This window comes from Amblyomma mixtum, chromosome 3 (genome assembly GCF_055824585.1).
Source record: "Amblyomma mixtum isolate Tamu chromosome 3, ASM5582458v1, whole genome shotgun sequence".
Taxonomy (NCBI): domain Eukaryota; kingdom Metazoa; phylum Arthropoda; class Arachnida; order Ixodida; family Ixodidae; genus Amblyomma; species Amblyomma mixtum.
Window position 1 is genome coordinate 26,115,170 of NC_143014.1, and position 21,573 is coordinate 26,136,742.

At 46.4% G+C, this 21,573-nt stretch overlaps 1 protein-coding gene across 14 annotated transcripts in view; it reads right to left on the reverse strand.

Moving 5' to 3' along the window:
- The window catches only part of Brd8 (Bromodomain containing 8), a 127,639-nt gene that overhangs the window by 86,423 nt on the left and 19,643 nt on the right, over positions 1 to 21,573 (reverse strand). For 13 of the 14 annotated variants that reach the window (XM_089578432.1, XM_089578427.1, XM_089578429.1 and 10 more), the window contains 4 exons: positions 14,547 to 14,751; positions 14,042 to 14,272; positions 11,842 to 12,034; positions 3,536 to 3,704 (listed from right to left, as the gene is read on the reverse strand). In XM_089578432.1, the coding sequence (XP_089434558.1) occupies positions 3,536 to 3,704; positions 11,842 to 12,034; positions 14,042 to 14,272; positions 14,547 to 14,751 (798 nt within the window). The remainder of the gene's footprint in view (positions 1 to 3,535; positions 3,705 to 11,841; positions 12,035 to 14,041; positions 14,273 to 14,546; positions 14,752 to 21,573) is intronic. The other variant, XM_089578423.1, reaches the window with a different exon arrangement.

Below are 21,573 nucleotides of genomic sequence, written 5' to 3' on the forward strand. Positions count from 1 at the left end.
CTATTGTGCCTTTCCTGAAAGACGCTTGCACACAGCTAACTGGCAAAAGTGCACGCTCCCTCCGCACGCCCACTTCTTATTGGCCCGTCACCGACCGTGTCTTTTTTTTTCTTTCTGGGGCATGTCCGGATTCATAACGCACATTTATGTATTTATTATACATAACGCCACCGATGCAGCGATGATGATGCTTTGGTCATTGGTGAGGGCTCCTGACTGCGGCATGTCGAGTCTTGATTCTTACGTGCTAACACGGCAGGCATGACAAGTGAAGACCTCCCCGATGAGGCGATCATTGCAGCTGTCACCAGCGCTGACTAAGACAACGAACAGGAACCCATGTAAGTTGCGTCATATAATAAAAGCTCGTTAATTTTACCCAGATCAATTCGAAAATCCAGATAACTCAAACGGTCGGTACTGTCTTGGCCAGTCCCCATGTATATTCCATTTCATACATAGAAGTCAAAACTGCCAAAGCTAGTGCGCCTGTTCGTGCAGGCTAAGTCCGTACAAAAAAATAGTTCGCCATACAACCAAAGTGAACATATGCGTATTTCATTGCAGCAAACGTCAAGAACGGTTACTGGCAACCTCCTAGACTTAGTTCTATCTCTTGCCTTCTTTTGTCCTCCGACTCATCGAGAGTTCAAGAAGTATGAATCACATGTCGCAGTATGATACGCAGTTGGCAAGGCAAATAATCGCTCTTACGCCATCCATGCCTAAAACTTAGTTTAACCTGTGCAAGTTGTGTTGTATAGTAAAAGCTCATTAATTTCACCTCGATTAATTTGGAAATCCGGGTAATTCAAACTGCCAGCGGTGTCCTGGGCAATGTCTATGTATTCTTAGATTCATGCATAGCAGTCAAGGCTGCCAAAGCTAGTATACCTGTTCGCATCGGCTACGTCTGCACCCAGAAAGTAGCTCTTACCTCTTGCCACATTTTCTTCCTGTGACTCATTGAGACTTGAAGGAGTAACAATGACATGTATGATATGCGGCTGCCAGGGCAAATTGGTCTGACTCCATTTGTGTCTAAAGAGTAGTTCACACCCAGTGAAAATTATAGCAAGAGGGCCCGAATGCTGAGTGCTCAGCTTTGATCATGATTTTCAGTGCTGGCACTTCGTCTTATACTGCTCTTTGTTTTCATTCAAACACTCACCGAGGCTTCGAGAAGAATGAATGATACATGGCAGAGTAATATGGAATATGGTTTCGCAGGCCTTCGCAGCATTGCCTGCCATGCATGAAACGGGGTATAAGTCAGGGGTTTCAAACTCATATTCCTATGCAGGCCTCATAATAACAAAAAGAGGAGGTGGGGGGATCAATCACAATGGCATTTTTTTTTTTTGTATTTGAATAGTGCTGTCAATCTTGCAGTGTGTTAAATAGAAAAGCTACGAAGATAACTGGCCTTGTCAAGAAGGGGCTTTATTTTTCAACAGCATTTATTAATATTTTTAATAGCATTTTTACTTTAATAACCTTTAGTTCTCGGCACGCTGCTGGCTTGAGGGCTGACAACGCTTAGGATGCAGAGGATACATCACTGGCATCCCGAGCGAGGTCCGCTTTCGGAAAGCAATTCTCAAGAGGAATTCCGAGAAGCTTGCAGGACCGAGAGAACAGTGGGGGCAGACAAAAAGAAAACCACACTGGCAATGCATATGCACCGCATTGACTGAATGAGAGTGCATATGGTTCATGTGGCCATAGCAGCGACGCAGTATTTCGAATGACCTCAGGACACATGCAACCCACAAAGCGGGGTACGTGACCATGTTTGAACAGGGGAGGATGGGGAAGTGCCCTTGCTGCCAGCCATCGTGCAGAATGGAAAAAAAGGAAGGGGGGGGGTTAAGGTAGTTAAACTGAATAGGATGCGCAAAACCACTCTAAGCAACACCACCTCAAACGAAACTGAATTGTGGAAAACCTGTTCCCCCTCTTCGTTTCGACGCGGCCGATAATTTTCGTCATCATCAGGACAGCACCGGGTGGGCGAGAAGGAAATCTCCCTCATGGAAGAAGCGGAAGCAGCGATGGGAGCACCACCTCGAAGGCTATGCAGAACTCCGCAGAGCCAGTGAGAGTCTCTTCGGGATCCGGTCAGCGCCATGAGTGGTTGCAGCCGCGCTCTCTTGTCACCTTCCGCGGCAAGCGCATGGAGATCCGTCGGACCTTGCCGCTGGACTTCTGGTCCCAGGCAGAGAAACTAGCGCAGCAAACGCGCGCTCTCGTCACCTCCCCCAGCAAATGCTCAGGGATGGCTCTGCCCCAAGAATGCGGTGCGCACGGGAAAACCCGGCTGCTACTGTCGGCACGTACAAACATTCACTGCTGATACCGCCGAAGTCGCGCCCTTGCCCCAGCCAGTAAGTCGAAGACCCTTCTTACGTAGCCTTCTCTATCTGAGGAATGCCTCGTTGATGTTTTGTAGCAAGCTGGCCCCACACTGTGTGTTATTTTCAAATGTAATAAATAGCACATGAGTGTTCACGCTTTGTCGTCCCTCTTTTTGTTCCATTGAGCACAAACCCCTCCGTGGTTAGCAAGCGGGAACGCTGCATCCGCGGAGTGGAAGAGTGCGGGGCGGGAGGCTGTCCCCCAATATTTCACAGCATGCAAAAGTTTATCACCAGCTGCTATCGGAAGCCGCACGCAAGGAGTGGGGTTCTGCATAACGACGGAGCAGCTGCATAAGGCCTACGCCACTGGCGCTCTGTCAAGGGTTGAGGTTTCACACATACCTGGGGATTTTTTAGCTTTGCTAGTGCAGTAGCACTTTTGCACTAAAAAAAAGCTCCGGTGCATTCTCCGAGAGTGGCACACCCTCAAAAATGTCAATAACAGACTGTCCCTCAGAGGCCCCCACATCCTTCTCTTCCTTGGTCCCTTAGCACAAGGAAAAGCAGCCGCCTTTTATTCTTCTAAGTGTCGCCACGACATGCAAGCATCCAGGCATGCCAGGTGGCTCCAAGTGCATGGTCACATGCCCTTTCAGCTTTGGCTGCGCTGGCTCTGTCCGTTGATCAGCTCCACACATGCGCACTTTAGCATTACCGTGTTAATTTTTTTTTTTAACAATTGACTCACAGGGACCAGATTTTATTGTTATAACCGATAATGTACTATGACAGCATTTTTTAAAGCGGTTTATTTTGCCCTAGAACACAAGGTAAAGCTGACGGTGCCCCAGTTGTCCATTGTTATATCCAATACATTGTTCTAACCGGAATTGTTACAAGTTTGACTGCATTTTTTTTCAAAAAATTTTATACCTCTTGATCTAATGCAGCCATTCAGAATCTAATTACAGATTTGGAACCGAACAGAACGTGCTGTTGGGTGGGATGGTTCGCCATGAGTGTAGCAACCAGCGCCGAGAGACGAAAAAATTTGGACAACACACGTAAGTCGTATTTGGACAACACATCTATAGGGAACCAGCAGAAAAATTTGAACAAAACTGTTAGCTTTCATTCAGTTTGTCCCAACAAAAACAGTTCTAAGACCCACTAACCTGGCATCGTCTGCCACAGTATCCACACTACCGTTGCTTTCAACAGACGGGGACACAGCCACCTGACTTGCCACAGGTGCCATTGATGAGGCAGTCAGGAATGGCAGTGAAGGAAGGCACCCGCCAGGCGTGCTCGGTGGTAGTTCCAGCAGCTTTGACAATGTTGGCGCTACAGGAAAAAAGAAACGTGCAGATACAAATAGTAGCAAAGACGACAACAGACAGCCCATAGCCCGCAAAACAACATTTCAAAACGCTACATTTCTTGTTTTAGCTCCTACACCAGAATATTAGCGAAAGCAAAAGGCAACAATATTAGGCACACGCAAATAGTGGTTTTTTGGTTCAAGTTGAACTCTAAGCGATAGGTAATTTTCTTTTAATAATTTCTAAGCCACTATTTCGAATACTTCTGGCACACAAAAAAATGTTAACGGCACAATAGGCAGTTTCAAAATCATGCATTTTTTTTAACACACAAGATCATTAAATAAAAAAAGGAAAGAATGCGTTGAAGCTTTGTCACATTCATTGAAGCTGTGGCAATGTCTACAAAAACTTAAAATTGTTTTTGAGGAAAGGAAATGCCACAGTAATTGTCTCACATATCTCGGTGGACACCCAAACCGCGCCGTAAGGGAAGGGAGGAAGGTGGGAGTAAAAGAAGAAAGAATGGAAGAGGTGCCATAGTGGAGGTCTCCGGAATAATTATGACCACCTGGGGATCATTAACTGACATCACACAGCACACATGCACTGACATCACACACAGCACACATGCATCTTCTGCATTTCGCCTCCATCCAAACGCGGCCACCGTGGACAGGTTCAAACCCGGGAAGTCCGGCTCAGTAGCCGAGCGCCCTAACCACTGAGCTGACCATCGGAAATTGGGGGATTCGACCTACCTACATGCGAAGCAGACATATTTGTAGGCTGTGAGACCTATCTACGAGGCCCCCTAACTGCTGGTCTTATTGTGACTGCGTCTGTGCGCAGCTGTTGCTTTTAAGCAATGGCCCCGTGAACGCCTGATAGGCGTAGGCACCGCGCACCCAGCGCCACTAGGCCGCAAGTGTCTAAGGGGAACACCTACCTCCATGCGCCTCGTGCTCGCACCGTCACACCTGATTCGCGAATTTCACGCGCAGAAGAGTGGCTGTGGCACCAGCAGTCGGCTCAGACTCCTTCCAAGGAAATCACAGGAGCCGTGAGTACTCCGATGAAGAGATTTAGCCCAGTGCGATCGGCGGGGAGCCACTGCACACGCGCAGATCGCCCAGAGGACACCACAAGGAGCTAAGCGCTGCCCAGCTGTCTGCATGCCTGCCCCATCGAGACCAATCAGTATATGCATACTGGCAGCGCGCTGAAGTGGATCACACTACACTAAATCTCTCTGGGTCATTCCATACGAAATGTCCTAGACTCCAAAAGTGACCTCCAGCAATTCTTTTGAAAAAAAAAATTGGTCTAGTTGGTGATTATGTGAACCGAGCTCCAACAAAGTTTTTTTCACAAAAGAAAAAATTTTTGCGCACGTGAGCGTTCTTTGGAGTTTTAGTGAGGAAGCAAAAGTTGGATGGAGTTAAAACTTTTAAATAAATGCGAGACATGGTACAATGACAAATGTTCTTTAGAATATTCACTTGCGTTATTCTTTCATCTGGGTTCATTAATGAAGCCATGCAATTATTTTCCACATTTTCTGGGTTCAGTACAAAATAAAAAAAATGTATGCCACTTTGAAACTTTTTTACTTAAACGACATTAACATCTCAACCAATTTTTTTCTGCTTTCACCTTTTGTTGTAGTTTATGCAAAAAAAAATGATTTAAGATTGTTAAACTGAGTACTTTGAAAGAATTACTTCCAAAGTTCACAAAAAGTGACTTTTTAACAACTTCAGACCTAAATTAGGGATTACGGCTCTCCACATATGGCTCATAATACACACCAACTTCGTTGCTTGGAATCTAAAAATTCTAATTCGAGTAAATTTTGTACGAGGCTCATTATACTGTTACGGGACGGCGGGCCCGCGCAGAGAAAGGCACAGAGAGACGCAGGAGACCCAGACACAACCGGCCGCGGCGGTTCTCTTTCGTTCTCTACCTCTCGCGCTAGCGCCACGCGCTCTCCCCTCGCGCTCGCCCCGCGCCTCTTCTTTATTTGTATAGCGCAGTGCGCTCTTGGTTAGCGTAGGTTGTATGCCGTTACAATACACACCAACTTCACTGCTCGTAATCTAGAAATTTTGATTCGAGTAAATTTTGTTTGAGGTGAGAAAAAAAATGCTGAAGTCCAATGCCAGCTTCCTTGGTAGATACTGCCAAACTGTGTCTTCACCGCAGAACACGCACATGCCTGCAGTGCTTACAATGCATCGTTGTGATGTATTTATACTGACACCAAGCGGTACAGCACATATCACTTGGCGGAGAGCCACAATGCATATCAATGCCAGAAAAATAGGAGGTGGCACGTACTGTTGCACTGAAAATAGCTTGCAACACGTCTGTGAGAACCAACTAAGGTTTCCGCTTTATGGTAAATCAATGCCCCATATCAAAGCATCCGACTTGCACAAATATTCAGTGTACTTTAATTGTTTACATCGACATCAAAGTCTCTAGCTTTAAATTTCTGTCACCACTCGGCATACACTGCATTAAGAACTGAGCTCCTAACACATCTGATGCACTGAAGTACATACTGAGCACGATAGTATGTGTTCTGAAGTGAACACACAGTCTGGCAGTACCTACTGGTGAGGCTCCAGATTTCAAAAATTTACTCGAGCTAAAATTTCTAGATTACAAGCAACGAAGTTGGTGTGTATAATGAGCCACCTCACATAATTTTATCAGTGAGCCTTGATTCTTAACTTAGGTCTGAATCTGAGAAAAAAGTGCCCTCTTTACAAACTTCGCAATTTAATTTTCTTAGAAAGTACTTTCTTTAACAATTTGAAATTATTTTTAGCATAAACTACAGCAACAGGTAAGAGCGGAAAAAATTACTGTGGCTGAAACTTTAACGACATTTATGTAATAAATTTCTTAAAATGCCACACTTTTTACTGAACCAAGAAAACATAGAAAGTTCTTGCATGGCATCATTAATGAACCGAGATAAAAGAACAACGCAAGTGAAATATTCTAAAATAAGATTTGTCATTGTACCCTGTACCCTGCTAAGATTTTAATCTCCCATCAACTTTTGCTTCTTCGCAAAAATTTCAAAGAGCGCTAACGTAACGAAAATTGAAAAAGACTTTGTTGACACTCCATTCACACAATCACCAACTATCCCTATTTTTTTTCACAACAATCGGCGGTGGTTGCTTTTGGGGTCTGGGACTTTTTGCGTGGAATGACCCCTCTATTGATGCATGCCGCCATTCTGGTATACAGTGCGTGCACACCATGGGTAGCGTGACTGCAAACACCTGGCAGGTGCAGACTGCTCGCGTCTGCTGCCGTCAGCACGAGGCTGACCGGCTACGGCATGTGCGCGGGCAACACGGTGCAGTGTTGGGGCTTTGGTTGCGCACGCACCGCGGTGCCATCCCGCAGGAGGTTCACTGAACAGAAACCACATGCAGTAGGATTTCCAGAAACATTATTCGCTCAAGACGAATACTTTGAGATTTCGAATACCAAACATTCGGATCGAATAGAATATCAAATACTTTCCTATTCGACCAAATATTTGAACTTATCGAATTTTCACACACGCCTAAACAATGCGCGATTCAAATGAACGGTAAGCGAGCAAGAGACAATCGATGTGGCAGAGTAAGCATTAGTGCTCCCCCCAGAGGAAGCAGCTGCAATCTCTCCCACCATGTGGAGAGGGGGAACATGGGGGCTCTAATGCTAAAGCAATGAAACTCCCACACCTTTTACTTTCTAGCATGCGACAGCAGCCGTACTGCACCCCTCAAGAAAGCATTATTGCTCAAGCCAATTGGGCCGTTTGTTTATCCATTCACTTGTTTGTCTACACCATGGTGTAAGAATATATTTAGGTGTTGACACTGACTGCCTGCGGAGAACGCGCACTGATAACATTCATGCTCTAGTACACACGCTGACCACAGCGGCACGGCGGCGCTGCGGGGCATGGATTACCTAATCAGTTGCTGAAAAGTAGCGTGCCCGGATTTCAGTGACATTTAAAGCTGAGTTTGTGTACGTTTTCAGCTGCCAGAGTGCATCTTACGTTGCGATGGACATTGTGCATGAACAAGGTTTGCCATTACCAGCCTTTTGTGTAGCGACTTGGTATCAGCCATGGTGATCATTGCACAAGCTCACGTAGTGGCACGGACCTACCCTGCGTAAGGTCGTGGTGGCCTATGTGCCTAGTGGCTGTGATGTGTTGGTTGTTGCTGTGGCACACCTCAAAGCCCAGCTGAGTCTAGAAGCCAACCCAATGCAATTATGGGTAGGAAGTGCTTCGTACCCAACTGCAGATCAGGCTACCAGATTCCGTCGGAGTCTGCTCACCGAGAACTTTGGCACCAGGCAATCCCCAGAGCAGATAAGATATTGCAACAGAGCAGCAAGTGTCAGTGCAAAACACTTCCCCGAGTACATGATACCGTATCTACTCACGTAATTTGCGCACATTTTTCCTAAAATTAAGGTTTCAAAAAGGGGGTGGGTGCACAAATTACACAGAGATTTCATGAACACGTCTTAAACAAACTCTGCAAAGGATATATCGCAGAATGTATATGATATACTGCCGCGTATAAGACGACCCCACAACTCGCTGGCCATAAAAAGACGTTCATTTTAAATATAAATCAACGCATATGCCCCCCCCCATTACACACACACACACAAACCTGCGCCTGGGTGAGTAGCAGCAAACAGAGTTGCCAACAGTGTGGAAGTTTCAGATTCTGGCACGACGCACTGCTCAGATGTTACCGGAAGTTTGCTCTTGCAGCCATTCATATGAAAAAGCCATCGCCAGCGTGAGCGAGCCAGGTAAACGTTGCGCAATTAACTTTTCCTTACTGCAACCAACTTAGAAATGAATTACAGACTTTTTTTGACATCACTCACTCACTTTTCACAGCCGCACGCGGTGACAAAGCCGCGCCAATTTTCCCAAGCCTGTCCAGCGCGCACCCACATGCATGCTGGTGTGCTTGCGCAGCAGGGAGCGCAAAATATGCCAGTAAAAGTTTTTTGTTTTTTTTTTAAATCCAGGTAAAAAGCTGGGGGTGCGCAAATTACACGAGTAAATACAGCAATCAAATCGCACTACACCAAGCTCAATAGCAAGGTCCTTTTGAATGCACCCAATAAACCGGTACCTTTGGCAAACTGTGCCAGCAAAACACGGTAGTACAAAAGGCAGAAGATAAACCTGCAATGTTTATAACAAATATGCAACAGCATGATCAGCCCAACTTTCGAATGCTTGGCAGGAAATTTCGTTGCACAACATTACTGAAAGCAACATAGTCATTTTAGCAGGCCAACTCCCTTTCTTCTCAACTGACATCCACCAAGCCAGGTTTACAGCCACATAAGTATTTTATCTCTTTACGTGCACACCGGTCTTTCCTTCAGCTAGTCAACCACTCAGCATCATTGGTGTCAGCGTAAAACGTGAGCTTGATGGAAGAAACATCAGGGGCGATTTCACACATCATTTTGGCATCACGTAGCTATAAGTGCACTGCACTAGCCACTAAAACGTCCAGCAATGGCACAACAGATCATGCTTTCCGGCAAAGTTAGTGGCATGGTGGCAACGGTGGTCGCAAAACGATGTCCCACAATGTGCGGAATTGCAAACCCTGACGAGATAAACTTTCTTCTCAATCTTTTGAGGTGTAAGATGAGCGAAGAGCATGCGTCATTAGTTAGGGGCCGACTGCGATCAAAGCGTCGCCATGAGACGGACACTCCCGTGGCTAAACTTCAGCAACTGAGGAGATCGCGCTGTGAAAGCACAACTCTCGGGACCAGCCTCCAGACCATGCCATGTGTTCACCAGCAATTTTCTTGTCACAAGTGCAATTATGTCAACGAGGAATGATGCATCCACACCAGAAACCAGCCAGAACTCACTTCGGTGATATTTATAGTTGGCCATGGTGCCACAAAAATAGGTAAAAAACGTTTTAGAGCGAAAGCTCTACCTCACGATCAAAGCTGCAAAAGCTGGACTATGGCTGAAGCCTTGACCTTGAACAAACAAATAAATTAAATACATATTGCCACGACTGGGATTCAAACCCTCAGGACGCGAATAGATCAGCTTCGCTACCCACTGCACGAGCGCACTATGCTATCGCCGCAGCTGATCACGCTTTGTGTTAAACTGCCACACACTCTCACCCTGTGCATTGCACATCGTCATCTTCATCAATTTCCACCTGTGGGGCGAACAGATCAGATCAGAGACTAACCTCAATCACAGTTTAAACCTGAGTCATATTGTCGCCAGACGTGCCGACGACCCAGCAAAGCAAAACCATGAGCCAATCAGGCTAAACACATGCTTTCGCAAGTGTACTCAGTTTAACTATGTTAGAACCCTACCATTTTTTCCCAGATTTCTAAAAACTGCATCTTTGGCCCATTAAGAATTTTGGAGCAGCAACATCTTCAGTCAGCTATTACTATAATTCTTTTCGTGCTACAAAAGTAAATGCACAAGTTCTGCATTAATATTAACTTTAAACCACTGCTTCATTAAGAAAATTTTCAAAATAAATCATCTGTGAAGTTTGACCAGCTGTTCAAATCGTCCTAGAATGTTCATTTATGCTTTATTGCACCGCTTGCCGACTCTAGATCATTTATAAATAGAAATATTCTCTACAAGTCTCATGTTTATTAACCACGCTTCCTCCAAACTAAAGACATACTTTCTCTGTAATATTTAAAACTGTCTCCTGCAGGAGAAAACCGTTTGCAATTTTGGAATCAGCATATGAAAATGCATAAACTGTGAAAATTTGGTGCAAATCTGCCCATAAATAAAAAAAAAATATGTAGGTTTAAGAGGAGTGCCCCCCCCCTTTAACCAAGCACAAGTACATGCAAACCTGCAGTACGGCCTCCATGCTTGGCAACTTGACAAGCCTACACTCCGCTGTACACAGCAGTCAACGCTGTAGAGGCTGCGGAAGTAGAGCGCTCGCATAACCATATTACTCTGCCACATTAAGTGTTTGAATAAAAACAAGCTGCAGTACAAAGCAAAGTGCAAGCATTGGGAATCACAGTTGAAGCTGTGAGGCAAGGTGCTCAGTGTTCGGGCCCTCTGGCTGTAATTTTCACTGGGTGTGAACTACTCTTTAGGTAGCCCGCCGCGGTGGCTCAGTGGTTACGGCGCTCGGCTGCTGGCCCGAAAGACGTGGGTTCGATCCCGGCCGTGGCGGCTGAATTTCGATGAAGGTGAAATTCTAGGGGCCTGTGTACTGTGCGATGTCTGTGCACGTTAAAGAACCCCAGGTGGTCGAAATTTCCGGAGCCCTTCACTATGGCGTCCCTCATAACCTGAGTTGGTTTGGGACGTTAAACCCTAATAAACTAAACTAAACTAAACTCTTTAGGCACAGGTGGAGTCGGAGTGACTCACCCTACCAGCCACGTATCAAACTGCCACATGTCATTCTTACTTCTGGAAATCTCGATGAGGCACAGGACAAAAATGTGGCAAGAGTTAAAACAAAATGTGGGAGGTTGTCAGTCACAGTACTCGAGATTTGTCACAACAAGATGTGCTTGTGTAAACTTTGGTGGTACGGTGAGCTACTTTTTGGGCATTGACTTGGCCTGCATGAGCAGGTGCGCTAGCTTTAGCAGCGTTGACTGCTACACATGAAACAGAGTATACATTGCACGGTGCCATCTGTCTGCATTCAAAAGTAGCCCAAGAAGTGATGAGTTAGTTAGTTATATGGGGTTTTATGGCGCATAAGCCACTACGGCTATCATGCGCCAAACACAAGGTTAGATGATGTTATGTTAAGTGTATAGAGGTTACATTATACAAGAAGTGATGAACAAGATGTGGTCACATCATTGGGTGGAGTGTCAACACCTAAATACATTCTTAAACTGTGGTCTACATATACTGTAATCCTCACTTGAGGGCAGTAAGCAATCAATGTACAATCCCAGGTGGCATATTGCCACCATCTCCCTACATACATGACCTGCACGGCACGGGCCAACATGGATTGCATAACAGCACACGGTCAGAGTGTGCCTGCTCCTCAGTTCACATGGCCGTTACAAATTATTGGTGTATCCCCAGCACTCACCTGATGATGTTGCAGAATGGGGAGACATCTGTACTGAAGATGGACGTGAAACTATGTCTGCAGTGGTACATGTAGGTGAAAACCGTGGCACCGTACTTGACGTGGTGTTCGGAGAGAGAGTAGCTGTGGCCAGTTGACGTGCCGCCGATGGATTGAAAAATGAGGGGGGCAGGTGTGACCTGGGACTGCTCTGCTGAAAGGAAAATAACAAGGTCAAAGCAGAAATACAACTGCCACAAGACACAAGCCTAGTGAAAAGCCACCAAAGTGCTACCAATATGCTTTCAAGTGATATTTGGAGCACACTGGAAGGCAGTATCGTCGAGAGGGAATTTCACCAGACAACAAGCAATGTTGGTGAACATCATGTTCTCCACATGGAGAACATGATATGTATTCACTACTTGGAGCTACATGCTGAAAGTAGTTGCTTATGTGCACCACAAAACTGCAACTTTTCATGCCTTTCATGTGCTCCTATAAGTAAAAAAACAATGGGCATTTATTCAACAATTAATAGATGCCTTAAGGCTATATGCAAATACTTCATTTCCTCGATATGAAGCTGCCATTCCGGAGAACTATAATGATTCAATACAACCCGGTCTAATGCCATATCTACCATATTTACTCGAATGCATTTAGTTTTTTTACCAAAAATAGAAGTGAAAAGTCACCCCTTGCATTATAATCGAATATTACGATGTGATGACAAAGGCACACTATCTTCCATTTACATGCTTATCGGTTACTGCGTCACACAGGTCAGCCTTTCTTCTGTTTTCTTTTCAGCAAACAAGTTGTATATTTTAGAGTTCCATATTTTTCAAAGATAATACCGGCCCGATATTGTTCACCAGCGCATTGCTGCGAACGGTCCCCCTGCGAGAGTGCATGCAGCCGCCGCTTGAAGGCCCTTGAAATCTCGATAGCTGCTCTGCTGACTCAATACACTATTGACACTATGGACATCAGAGCCGCTCGTGTAGCAGCGTTCAAATGGCCTTTGGGTTGATTGGCTAGCAGTTCGAGTGCCTTCAAAATGACCGTATGACAGGGATATTAGAATGCTGTATTGGTTGACCAACAAACTCTGAGCCACAAATATTCAACTAATAAGGCAACCAGCACGGCACATCACATATCAGAGCAGCAGAGGAGCCTTGAGAAATTCATTACTGGAGACTGTCCACTTGCGCTCCGAGTGCAGATGAGACACACTGTCCCAAGGAAATGTCACAGAACATACAAAACATATAGGCTTTCATTTCATTCTATGGAAGTTCAGCAGACACACTCAACATCTGCAGCGCCGTCAATATCGCACAATAACAGCAGCAGTCGCACGCGAAAAGGTACTCTCGCATCTTTTCCTCGGCTTCGGTACCTGATACGCTTCATAGCAACATCAAACTCCAGACACCAAAGCTCCCCCTAGTGCCTTTTGGACCCCTTCGATGAATCAACTTCCATCACGTTGGTTTTTGTTGCAAAAGCAACACTACGCGAGTCGCCAAGCCAAGCCATTTCGCGGAGCTGACGCAAGGCCATACTGCACATGCGCAAGGACGGCGCACAGCTGGCACGTGCCGCCGTCACTGCGCGGGTGACTCAGGGCTCCGTTATACTCCGGCGTAACGTGTGCGCATGCGGCACTGCCATGTCACGTTGGCCAAAGCGAGACCCTCTATACTCCGACGCCGCTTGACCACCGACGTTTTCGGCGGCTTCGGTGCGCTCTGACGGTGCTGGCGTCGAAATGGAACATGTGCCTATTCTGTGCCGGGCGCGACATAGGTGTGCATAGCTAGCGTGCCGGGGCCGCCGCCACTGTGGCGCGCTCTCCATCGCCTGTCTCTCTCTCTCTCTCTCTCCTTGTTGCTTTCGCAATGCTCCAGGTTTAACCAGAGCTAAACCACTGCCAATTTTTCTGCTTCTGAACACTAACACAATGTAATGCAACCCACAGAACTACATTGCTAACATGCAAGAAAACAGAGGAAAGTAACCAGCAGGTGTTAGTCCACTTCACAGAACCACTGGTCTCGAGGATACAGATAAAATTGTAAAAACATTCTAGGCCTTGCTCACCAGATTCCGACACTTTTGCACCTGACTGCAAAGCTGACCTCAGTAACAATGCAGGGAAACTTCCCTTTTAATTCTTATTTCATGCTGACAAGTGTATGTGCCACATCACCTCTTTGGGCTGGTGCACGGGTGATGGTGTCAAAGAACAGAGGCCCGACACAGATGACACTGGACTGGAGGGGGTAGGTGACTTTAGCAATGAGGTTAAAAGTGACGTCGAGACAGCTGGCGGCGTGGGGGGTGTTACAGGTGGTAGGGGTGATGGCATTTTATGCTGGGGTGTGCACGGCCTTTCCACTTCTGCCGTCCCCTGTGATGATGAACTCTGCTCCTCTTCCACCTGACAAGGAAGTGAAATATCAACTCTTGCAGCCAGGATTAGGTAAACAAGCACAACAAAGCACAAGATTCAAGCCCAAGAACAGAAGAGTATACACACCTGTACCAACACGGTCAAATAACTGAGTGGGCACTGACACAGGTGCATATCTGCTGATCTGTGTAGCCCCTCCCTTCAAACTCACCATTCAAAGCACAATAGCATCATTGAAAATAAAATGGGATGCTAGTGCAGGAGGAAATACTTGAGCACTGGCACGGCAGGTACAACTCACCTCGATGCTGAGCGGCGACCCAACCATACTGTCCGGCTCACTGTGTTCAGACTGGGAGCTACTGCGTCGCATCTCTTGTGAGTTACGGCCAGATGTTTTTTTGTTCTTCGGGCGTGCAGCTACTCTCAGTGCCACTTGCTGCAGCTCGCGCTCCTTGGTCCATTTCTGCAGCTCCATCTCCGCAATTTCCTTAGCCCGCTGCTCGCTGCGGAGGAAGCCCAGCCGGGAAGTGTAAGACAAGTTGACACAAGCTGTGGTTCGCACAAGACAACTAATCTCTGAGCAAAAATGGTCAAAAATCCCCAAAACTGAAAAGGCCATGAACAAACTTGCACGCCCGAAAAAAGAAAGCCCTGCGGTCGGTCACTAGATACTCGGCACTCAAGCAACACAGAGTACCCATGAATAATTAATTTTTTTTGCGCTTCTAAAGTGGCAATTCCAAAACCCTAGAGTTCAAAGCTCTATTATAGGCAGGATCGCAATTTTACTTTCACTACAATTGCTGATAAAGAAACAAAACAAAGATATACTGCTTAGCATGTACCCTGCAGCAAAATTTCTTAAAAGCTCATGACAAAAACCTTGCATAGCATATTACATAAGAGCACGAGCAGACTAGAGAAGAGAAATGAGAGGCTCAATATGACATGTATGAAGGAAGCCAACAGTCACCGAAACCCAGGAGCATAGCCGAATGTTTCTTTTTTTTTATTTGTGGTACTGATCAATGTGAACTTAATAGTGTAATTATTTTATCGCTGAAAGATAACTGATTAGAAAGCAGAAGAAGAAAAATTTCTAGCAGCTAAGCATTGATAAGCATGAAATATTGTGCAAAAGCAGGTTTTTGCAGGTGGACACCACCGATCTGAAAGCGCAACTGAGGTGTCCACTGAGCCAGGGAGCCATTTATGCACCTTTCTTTTCCTCAAAATCAACGAAGTCTACACGACATTGTCAACGCCAACACCAACGAACCCACTGAACGCCGGCGGCCTACTGTTCCAGTGCCACGTTTCTGCCATAATGAAGTCAACGCAAACGTAAGCAGTGCACATCTTCTCTGTCACTACTGCCACATAGCTGAAAGCCAAACTGAAGTGCCTGCTGATCCAGGGAGCCAGTTATGCGCGTTTCCTCTCCTTTCATGACTTTGCGCACGCATGGAAGTTAATGAAGACGACAACGTACAATGCACAGCACGAGAGTGTGGCAGTTTAACATGAGGCATGATCGGCTGTGGCAATAGCATAATGCTCTCATGCAGAGGCCAGCGAAGCCGAGCTGTTCGTGCCGCCATGGGTTCGAAACCCAGTCGCGGCAATATTTTATTTCTGCAGGTATCTGAGAGGCTTCGGACACACCTCGCCTTTTTCAGGAGTGCTAGTAAAATATTGCTTTCGCACTAAAAACAACCACATGCCGACAGTGGAATCCGAACCCATGACCTCCGAATTTTGCATCCGGTGCTCTACAGACTGAGCTACGGAAGCGGCTGTCCAATCTTCTACTTTTGGGGGTATTTATGTTGCATGTAACATAACCTTCAGAGTATGTACCAGTGTCACCATCGCCCATAGTGGCGGACACAGTACAGCCGGCCAAAACTTTAGCTGGCGTGCGCGACGGTCGCTTTTTCTGTGCTCCTGCACTTTATGACAAAGCAAACTTGTGGAAAGCTCAATACTAAGCATGGGCTTAGTGAGCCTTTGCTCAGATTTGATATTTTCGCAAGTTTGCTCCTTCATAAGCTGCAGGAGCACGGAAAACACGGCCGTCGCCCACGCCAGCTAAAGATTTGGCCGGCTGTACATCCTGGTGAACCAGTACATCCTGGTGGTGGCACTGGTGAACACTTTCAAGGTTAGGTTACATGCGACATTAACACCACCTAAAGTAGAAGACTGGACAGCCCAGTTGGTAGAGCACCAGACACAAAATTCAGAGGTCATGGGTTTGGATCTGAATGGCAGCATGTAGTTTTCTTCTACTTTCTAATCAATTATCTTTCAGTGATAAAATAATTACACTACTATTTTCACATTGATCAACACCACAAATAAAGAAATTATACAAATATTCCACTATACTTGTGGGTATCATGGTTTTCGTGGTGCTCGGCTACTGACCCGAAATACGCGGGTTCAATCCTGGCTATGGCGTTCGAATTTCGATGGAGGCGAAATCCTAGAGGCCCGTGTACTGTGCGATGTCAGTGCATGTTAAAGAACCCCAGGTGGTCGTAATTTTCGGAGCCCTTCACTACGGCGTCTCTCATAGCCCGAGTTGCTTTGGGACGTTAACCCCTATAAACCAAACCAAAACAACTTGTAGGTTTCGGTGACTGTGGGCTTCCTTCATATAAGAAAAAGAGATTACATAAAATTAAATGACACATCTGGAATCAGCATAGCAGAATGCATGTACCCTGAATATTTCATAGCTGTGACTTCAGTAATAAAAAATTTCAGTTCAAGACCCTCTTCTCCCATTAACTGCCTACTGAAAATTGTCTGTGAAATTCATACCATTGTACACGCAGTTATGTGCACACATGACAACTACTGCAATGATGAATGTGAAGATCAAATGAAAAACATCAACAGAAGCAAGGATGTGTGAATGTGTACATGCATTGTGGACAGTGAACGTCGTGTTGCAACATTTAGGCACATTCCTAAATGTATGAAAGAGCAGCAAATGTTACATCTCAAAACAATGTGAAAAGCAAATCATTGCACCATGAATTGCAGAACATTGTGCGCGAACAAAACCCTCAAAAGGCATGAGGGCTCTCAAACTGGGTTCTGCGGGCTGCTTCTGTGCGTTCCGCGAGCATCCAAACTAGCCTGTCCCCCTTTTCCGTTACATATCTAGGGGGCGTGTACGAAGCAAACACAGCACCTGTTTTGTTAAAACTCGCTTCAGAGCGTCAGCTCCTCTTAGCTCCTTCTTCAGTTTCGTGTCGTAAGCGTCGGTGCCGTCTAATATGCCAAGATGCTGTGTGCCAGTAACGGCGCTGCGTGTTTATGTTTTGACGGTAGCGCCTGCGCCCGCATCACCAGTCAGTGCTGCCAACCCTAAAGATGTTTCCCTAGATCTAGGGAATTTGGACGTTGTTTAGGGGAAAAGGGATGTTTTGTATAATCTAGGGAAATTTCATCTGCTCGCAGAATTATTTTTCTTCTCCCTTAGATTGTGAAGACAGTGCAAGCTTTTCGTTATTTTTTCCCTACAACTGACGGAGGCCCGCACAACACCGCCGCGCACTCGAGTAAGACCTGTTTCACATGCAAGTGAAAACGCTTTGTTGCTGCGGTGCAAAAGCTTTTTAGAGCCATCGCGGCGGCTCCAGCAGTCAAAGCAGTGGTGTTCCAACAAGTTAAAAATTTTTCGCCGCACTGCACTGTGCTGCTCAATTTTCAGTCGCTTACATGCATGTGAACCAGCCTTTACACGGACGTAGCCGGACTTGTATAGTCCCTGATGTGGCCTGTGGCACCCGCTGCTGTGATCTGGCATGCGACCACCTTCCCTCAACACGCGCGCCCCTTCCTCTCGCTGTATTTGGAGCTCGCTGCACAACGTGAAATTCCTGTTTAGTAAGCATATCTGCAAGTTTATTTTGATAATTAGGAAAGAACAAGGGTGCCATTTCTTTGATAAAGGAGCGCCGGGTTGGAAATCTTAGCTAGAGTAACTAAGGGAATGATTCCCAGTTCACCCGCCGCGGTGGCTCGGTGGTTATGGCGCTTGGCTGCTGACCCGAAAGACGAGGCTTCAATCCCCGGCCTCAGCGGTACTATTTCGATGAAGGAGAAATTCTAGAGGCTTGTGCACTGTGTAATATGAGTGCATGTCAAAGAACCCTAGGTGGTCGAAATTTCTGGATCCCTTCACTACGGCGTCCCTCATAGCCTGAGTCGCTTTGGGACGTTAAACCCCAATAAACCAAACCAATCAAACTGTTACGTCAGCCACCTTCTAGAGAAATCGCAGCAAATGAACAAGCAGCTTTTATGTCGCAGTTTCTGTACACTCATCAAGCGACCTCCAGGCCCTTTGTACGTGGTATCCTTCAGCTGAAGTCTAAACTGACCCAACATGAGGGAAAAAAAATTCAGTTAATTCCACATGCCGATGCATGTTTACTAATATCTTGCGTACAGTGAAAAAAAAAAAACATACACGATATAGAGCGTTCAATTTGCAATTTCCAAAGAGCACTACGGTTTATCTTGTAGCTTCATTTAGAAGTTCTTCATTTCAGATCCCTTCATTTCAAATTTACAGCTAATTTGCTTACCAATGTCTAGTAACAGGGTAGCTGCATAAAACTTGCTACTGAACTGCGCATAAATATACATTTTTTCACAATTGAACACTATTTTTTGTATCTAGGGAAATCTAGGGATTTTTTGTTTGCAAATTTGGGGAGAAGTGGCTCTGGAAGTTGGCAGCACTGTCACCAGTGCACGTATAATTAGAATGCCGGCAAAATGGTGTTGAAGGGGCATGGCGCACGCGGCGACGCGTGCGGTCCGCACCGCCGAGCTAGCCGGGCCCAGCAACCGCAAAAAAAAAAAAAAAAAAAAGCGCGCGCGTCTCATCGAGAGTTTTTCCGGGCGATTCGATGGCGTTGGCGAGCCCATGCGTGCCGGAATTCCAGTATCTGTCGCAATTATGTCAAAACGTCGACGCCGCGCTGATGCCGAAGCGAGGTGCGGCATATAGCGAATGAAAGCAGATTGAGGCGTCACGCGATTATGTGCGTAGCCCAGCCAGTCTAGTGCAAGGGCGAAGGAAGGTTTGCCTTGTGAATAAAAAACTGCTGAAGACACGCAAACAAACAAATATTTACAAATGGGAACGAAACAAAAAAAGCACAATGGTTCCATTCACACGCAACGCCGACCGATTGTACCGGGGGGGGGGGGGGGGGGGGGGGGGGGGGGGGTGCACATGTAGGTGCACACGTTGAAGGCTTCTCAAAGCAAACAAGTTTGAGAACCCCTACTCTAGCAGATGGTCGCCGTTTCCCTAGCTCAACCAGGAGGTCTATTGACTTTACTGGCCAGAAAGCTTTCTACATATTAAAAAAAGCCAGCTATTACAGGATGTACTTGCGTCAATATAAATAGGATGCCTCGATACAGCTGCATCGAGGCACTATAAATAGAAAGGTAGAAAGAACGCATCATTGCAGGCTCGTGAAGGCAAGTTTTGGAAGTCAGTGGTCTCTGATGCTATGCGTGTACTGAATGATCTCTCTCCTAGTAGAAGGCTGCGTCTTCCAATCCACGAGGCGCCGCACCGCGGTCACGGCGTACAGAGTTCTCTCTCAGCGGTGCAGTGAAGTTATACATGACCAGCAGGCAAGTATCAAAAAGACCATGGCCCCATAGTTCAACTATCGACCGCAGCGCAGAGGCGGGCCGCTGCTCGCTACAGATGTGCCGAAGAGATTAGGTACACAGCGTACCCCTCTTTTGCGGTCGTATGGCGCCACTCTAGTTTCTTCAGTACGCGAAGACGCGCCTCGAGTGCTGCAGTTTTGTTAGACTAGCACGGTGCGCAAGGTGTGTGCTCGGGCTCAGCAGCGTGCCGCACGGCGAACACGCGGGGTGATCGAGGTACAACAGAACGCACGTTCAAACCGCAAGCGAAGGGCGCAAATGGCTATTCAATTCATTATACATCAGAAAGACACGAAACTGCATGATGTGCAGTTGTCTCATAAAGTGTAAAACGGCGACAGTTAACTACTGCAGGTAAGACAATTAAACATGGTACAGCCGGAAAATTCACTAAAAGGACGCTCATACTTGAAACGCACCAGCTAGAACTACAGTGTACTAGACTATTCTAGTACACTCTACTAGAACAAAGCACGCGAACGACGTCATTTACAGGTCGCCGAAGGCTCGTGGTTTACTTCTCAAGCCTCAAAAAGCTATTTCAAGCCAAGATGGCAGGCCGGAGGTCACCGTTCGAAGCGGCCTTCGCATCGCGAAATCAGCTAATAACAACAAGCATAAAACATACTTTGCAAAAGTGCTGTGTCTGATTCTCGCCGACGGCTTTCCACAATGGTCTGCCGAAACTTGCGCCGGCTGTCGCACGTGACCGCACGTGAATGGGCCCCTCGCCGCAACTGGCCGATCAACTACCAAAGACCGGCGCACAGCGCCAAAATTTGGCGGGCTTTTACGTTAGGTGGTCAAACGGACGATACGAAGCTGGCGCCCCGTCTATGGGAGTTTGCATGGAGCTCGCTTAAGACCATAGAGTTTCTTACCATTACCTAGAGGGTAAGCTGGCGCCCCATCTATGGGAGTTCGCATGAAACCATGGGCGCCCAAAGCATCATGGGCCGGTGAGCTACCGACTGCAGCACCACAACTTTTGGCCAAAAAATGCAAAAATAAAAGCTGTTCAATAATCAAGAATGCCATAATATTCAATATTCTGTCTATAAATTGCAACAAACGAGTAAAAAAGCATGAAATGCATAGTTTGCCCAAAATAAGGGATGGCTAGCTCTCCTAATGGCCAAGTATTGAACACTACAAAAACTAATACTTCATGCTCAACAGGCGCAAATAAATATGTTTTAAAAAATGGTGTTTCCTAAACACTTGAAGAGGTTTTTTTAATGGCATTTCGGAAAAGAGAAACCTCTTATTGGCATCGTGTGCTGTTGCGCTTTCACTACTGCGGCGTTTGCACACTACGCTCGCGCCCAAGACGTCTGCGCGAGGGGAACGCCATTATACGGCTCTTCTCTGAAGCAGCACGTCAGCGCGCGCACACGGAGCACAGAGTTTCTGGAATACAACAACTTAGTAGTGCCATTCTGTGTTCCCGAAAAAATCCGACTGTCCCGCAGCCCGTTGTGTCGTATGACGGTGCGGGCAGGGCACTTTTTTCTTATTTATTTTTTAAGCCCAAACTAATATCTGTCCCGCACCAAGTAGCCCATCGGCCCATGATGCTTTGCGCGTCCATAATGGCTAAGTGCAGC